General features: G+C 35.9%; 1 protein-coding gene across 2 annotated transcripts in view; it reads right to left on the reverse strand.

The window, feature by feature from the left end:
- Positions 1 to 745: 745 nt before the first annotated feature.
- Positions 746 to 5,826, reverse strand: part of LOC108724258 (uncharacterized) — a 46,973-nt gene continuing 41,892 nt past the window's right edge. Inside the window, exons 2-3 of one of the 2 annotated variants that reach the window (XM_018450544.1) lie at positions 2,022 to 3,523; positions 746 to 1,431 (exon numbers count right to left, since the gene is read on the reverse strand). In XM_018450544.1, coding sequence (XP_018306046.1) covers positions 1,087 to 1,431; positions 2,022 to 3,523 — 1,847 coding nt within the window. In that variant the 3' untranslated portion in view covers positions 746 to 1,086. Of the gene's footprint in view, positions 1,432 to 2,021; positions 3,530 to 5,826 lie in introns of both variants that reach the window. The other variant, XM_018450543.1, reaches the window with a different exon arrangement.

Consider the following 5,826-nt stretch of genomic DNA (forward strand, 5'->3'; position numbering starts at 1 on the left):
ACTGATTCAATTATTACGAGATGCATATGCCAGGAAGTGATAAATAAATATATTTATTTATTAAAACTTTTAACAAAGTATTAGGTACGCGTAGAAAGATTAACATATGGTCATTTAGCGATATACAATTCGAACACATCGCTTACTATTTTAACATGGTTTTTTAAACAGTTTTTGATATAAATTATAAATAAAATATTCTAATCATATTCTCGCAAATACACGATACAAGTACACACTTTAAATATAAACGATCATATATAATATAAATTGGGATATCATATTTTATATTGGGGTAGAATAATTATAGATAAATGGCGAAACCTAGCGGATTTTTCCCTATGAATGTGATATTCGCAATGAAAATATTAATTATATTCTCAACGCGCAATAATACTTCTATAAGTGTTACTATTTACGTTATTTACTTGAGATGTAAAATTTTGTGCGATTTAACATTGCACAGTTATGGTAGAGAGAGATGAAGGGATTTGTATTAAATTTTATATTAAATTTTTATAATATTGAATCGTAAATAACTTCATTAAATTTTTAGTTAAAAAATAACTTTCCAAATCTTCAATTTTTTATTTATAATTAATATCTTAAAGAGAGTCATTTAGGTTCATTGGTAGTATCATTTACGTTGTTGAGAAAAATATAATTGTCTTGTTTTTATCTATTTCGAAAATTATGATTATTATGACTGAAATTTATAATTTAATTGAAAGTTCCGTAAGATAGGTGGACATTTTTCATGATAAATAGTACGCAATAGTACACGCATATATGACTAGAGAGAATATAAGAAATACTTGATATCATCAGCCATTTCATACCCGTAAAGAGACCGTAAGATAATCTAATTTATTTTACGCGCGATGTGATTTACTTTATGTTTAAATCACATGTAACTATCATATACATATTGCACTTTTCCGGGATTGTGAGACTCGTTATTACAGAGTTGTAGCCTTGCAACCCACGACATATTTTTACTTTCCGTTATAATGGCAACGAGTTAGGTAATATTATACGTTAAGACTAAATTATTATAATTTAGCACATAACGATTTAATTACGCGTCTATTCTTCGTCGTTCGCCGTTTGTGTCTTGCCCTTGTGTTTGCTTTTCTCTTCTTGTTGTTTCTTCTTTTCCTGCAGCTTCTTTTCCTTCATTTTTGCCTCCATCTCTTTAAACTTGAGTTCCAAGTATCGATCTACTTCTGGGCCAGTGAAATCTTCGGGGAATTTAGGCATAATTGGCAGGATGTATTTGTACAGTCGTTCATTCAGCACATATAGTTGAGTAGTCGTTTCGCATTTCACGTTGAACCACCAATCGCACGTCAATGCTACCTGGCTGAATATCGTGCCGTTTGGACATAAGAATGACGACTTGCCACCATTGAGATCGCAGTAATGCCATACCTGAGAACAATATTATTGTTGTGAAACAATTTATAGGAATTATCTTCAATAATATAAAATTACACGGACTTTCAATTCAAAAGAGATTGTAGACAAAAGCAGAGAGTTAAGATTAATGTGAAAAATGTAAATATTATGCGCGCGCGCAGAATATTCTATATTGAAAATATTACCAAATTTTAAGAAATACTTGTGTAAATAGTACTAACTAAATATTTATTTACAGTAAACGAATATTTGTTATATTTAATACAAAAACGATTTGAATAAAATTAATGGTTCTTGTATTGAATAAATATATGTATATTTAATAAATTAGTAAATTTAGTTAGTACTATTTAAACAAATATTTATTAAAAAATTTAATACATTTTTTCAGTGTACAGATTCGTTTAAGAATAAATGTTTACCAAATATAAACGTATATTTATTTGGTACAAGAATAATTAATTTGATTCAAGTATCATTTTTTTATTATATAAATATTTATTTACTGTAAGTAAATGTTTAGTTAATACTATTTAAACATTTATTAAAATTTAGTAAGTTTTTTTCAATATAGTGTTTTTATTAAATTATAATGTACTCACTTGGCATCCGGTCGCTGGATCACCGAAGAATCCTTTGTATCTTTGATCCTTGCAACTGAATTTGGTTTCCGGAATAGTCGCATATGCCGGGTAATCGACGTTGGGTTTTCCGCGCGTCGCGCCGTATTTTAATGCTGGCAGCGGCATTTTCGATCCTGGACGTGTAATTTCATTCGGCGCTACGTATTCTTGACTCGAGGACGCCTCGGTAGAAATCGGTAGGGTGTACCGTTCGTCCTGCAGGATATCGTCGCTCAGGTCTTCCGTGATCTCGTACGAGTGTTCGGTGGTAGAAATAGGCGTAGAGGCTGGTCTGAGTCCTTGTTGTTTGGGTTGTTCGTTGGAGATGTCTTGAACGTATGGGATGTAGTATTCCACCTTTTCGTCCTTCACATGGTTCAGGTTATAATCTGATTGCAACGACGGCTTGATTTCGACGTTGTCCATCGCCTTGTATCGTTCGGGATCGTCAGTGATTATCAGAGGGTTCGGTGTCACTTGAAATCTCGTCTCGGTGATCACCTTCGGCCGCGTATATGTTTTCGGTTTGTACACATTGTAGCCGATCAATCTGGACGGTGATGGTGGCGGCAATGGCAGTCCTTGTGGTTGCGGGAAATTCTCCTGCCGCGTATTGTGCAGGATGTTCAAGATCTCAATGAGTGTTTTAATACTACTATCTAGATTATCTTTGTTCAACATTTCCGGTAATTGTTCGGACAACTGGAAACTCTCGATCAGATTGTTCAGGTTCACATTCGGATTCGCGTTCTGCTTTCGATAAAGTGGGACGACCGACTGCTTCACTGACTGCTGCTGCACGTTTGTGTGCACCGGAATGTATCTCAACCCCTCCTTATTGGGATAATTAACGGCGATGTTCGGCCTTGGCGTGTAATCCTGATCGTAATCGTCCTCGGGATTGTCGAATGGTTTCTTGACCGCGGGAATGGAAGGCTGCAAGGGTCTTGCGGTGACATAGTATCGATTTTCCTTGTTCAGGATATGACTGGCAGGTGTGGTGATTTCGGGATAGGATTTTTGCACCTGATAGACTTGATAAGGCGGAGTGGAATACTCGTAGTTGATTTTAGCGTTGTATTTGACTGGCACGAAGTAGTCGTTATCGCCTCCGATGTTTCTAGGATCAAATTGCACGGACGGGACGAACTTGTTGTCTGGGTTGGGTAGATTGACACGATACTTATTACCACCTCGCCTCGGCACGCCAACGAGCCGAGTTACAGTGTGTTGCTGCGACGGAGATTTCCGGAGCAGAGTCCCCGACAGCTCATCCGCGTAATCTTGCGCCAACGCAGCCTGAGCGTTCAGGTAGTTGTTGGCGACGTAAAAAGTCATGTAGGGTATTAATCTTCGGTATCTTTCCTTAAACGTTGTCAGGTTCATATTCGTCGGTAATTCATCCCCGTCGTCCTCCGAAATAGCACTGGTTGCGTTCGACTTTGCCAGCTCCGATGCTTCGAAGCCTCGTATTAAGAGAACTGCAACTGAAAAATATCGCTTTTTTAAACGCTTTTCAAGCGGATTTAATTTTCTTTTTTCATAATTATATATGATTATCTAAAGATTAAGCTATTAAGAAATTGAATGAATTTTAATAATGAATCTCTTGGTAACCTTTAATCTTTAGGAGATTAAACGTAAATGGATATAAATATGAGACATGTTATATCTTTATTGTATCTATTTAGCTTCACGTTTAATCTTTATTCTTAATTTTTTTATTTTTTCAATATTTAATATTTATTCATGTTATTAATATTTCCTCCATTGTGTGCAGGTTCATACGCATGGCGTAGTTAAATAAATTAGCTCTTAGGAATTTAAAATTCGAATGGAATTCACAGATTCGCACGGGGCACAGTACTGTCTCGTTGCGTTTTCGATGCATCGTCACGATTGCATGAACGACCGCGTGCGGAAGAACACGAAAAGAGAATGAGAGATAACGCGGTACGTCTGAACGTCCCGACAAAGACGAATCATGGGGAAAGGGAATACAGTTGAGGGTTGAAGATTGAGCGGATGATAGAGCTGGGGCGGAGGGGATGGATTGGACGTTTTTAGCGGTTGCGCCACTCGAACGTACCAGCGCGAATATATCCTCTGCTGTACGGGAACACCGATACACGCATCGCGTGCATGCATGCACGCACGTCCACATACGCGGCCTTTATCTCTTGCTATCTCGCCGCACGTACAAAAGCGCTGGCCGGCTCTCCGAATATTTTCCTTCTAATTTAATTTCACGCGGGCGGAACGTGCGGTACATGTGCGTTATACCTCACACGTTTCCAGGGAAAGACATGTATCACGCACACAGTTATAACGATGCACGGTGGCTTTTTGAGGAGTCGATTAGAGGTATACGTATTTTCCGTGGGACATCGCGGATCGTCACAGAGTTCTTTTTCGATTCTCTCTATTACGCACCTTCCTACAAATACCTAGTTTGTTCAGCAACGACCAAATTTCTCTATAAAATTAAGGCTCGCAATGTTGAAAACAGAAAGAATGATTTTGTTGAAGTATCCAAAAGTTTAGGTGGAATCAGATCTGAAAATAATCTTCAGAAGTAATATATTGAGGTAATATTTTTCGCAATAAATTATTTGCAGTTTTTAAGATTTTCATTAACGTCGTAATATTCTTATAAGATGCTTATTACTAGCATCAATATTATTAAATTGTTTGTCAATTTATAATATGTGATATTATTACTTTAATTCTGTTCATGATTGCGTTTCAAGACTGAAAAAAATTTCGATTTGCATACTCGGATATATATTATATAAATTTACATCGCGAAATATTTAAGCACCAAGATCCGCTTTGACCGAAAATAGAAGTTCTCTCTCATCGGTTCAATTTCGTATTAATAATTGAAAGTAATTTTGTTCTATGTTGTTATAAAAATGTTTATGTAGAAAACTGAAATATGATGGGCAATGCTGCAAAAAGTGAAGCGTCCTCTCTATACATTTATTTTAATAATCCAACAAAATTATTTTCAGATCTTCAGCTAAATTTTTAGATACTACAGTAAAATCGTTCTTTCTGTGTAGAACCGATCGTACTTTTACGATTTGTATTCGTGCATTATTTTATGAAAAGTTAGACTTTATGTTATGCTTATACAGAATATATATTTTAAATATGCGTATATCATCAAAGCCAACAATAGGGTCCTATTTGTCTACCATACAACACGGTGCATTCCTACGGGAGCAATTGATCTACGTCACACCTCTTATTTTACAACGCTCTATGCATACATACTTACGCACATATATTGCTTTTATCTGAATAATAATTGTACCACACACACCGATTTAATTTTCGGTCGATACATTTGATAACAACGATGTAATCATACGACGATATTTATTACGTATTATGAAACGCTATATTCTTTTATGCGTATTAGATGATTCAATTTATTAAAACCGAAAATTCTTCGATCTTTCTTTTTCGAAAAATATCAATTTTAAAAGGATTAAACGATTATAGATTTTTACGTAATTTTTCTCAATCGCCTTTTCCTTTTACTTCATATAAATTCTCTCCCATAGAATATTCCGTGATATACGTTCTCTTTTTAATTCGCGAGCTCTGGTCATATCGTCTGGCTATTGTGGGATACGAAGGGAATAAGGGGATGTGGAATAGTGAAGGGAAACCTGTGGTGCCGGATATAAACCTGCTTCACTAGACTCGCCATGAATTTTTATAAACCGATTATTTAGCGTCGATGTAACAAAGTGCAGCGCTCTCGTTGAAAGAG

Source organism: Mycetomoellerius zeteki, unplaced genomic scaffold, assembly GCF_001594055.1.
Source record: "Mycetomoellerius zeteki isolate Tzet28-1 unplaced genomic scaffold, Tzet1.0 scaffold285, whole genome shotgun sequence".
NCBI classification, from domain to species: Eukaryota; Metazoa; Arthropoda; class Insecta; order Hymenoptera; family Formicidae; genus Mycetomoellerius; species Mycetomoellerius zeteki.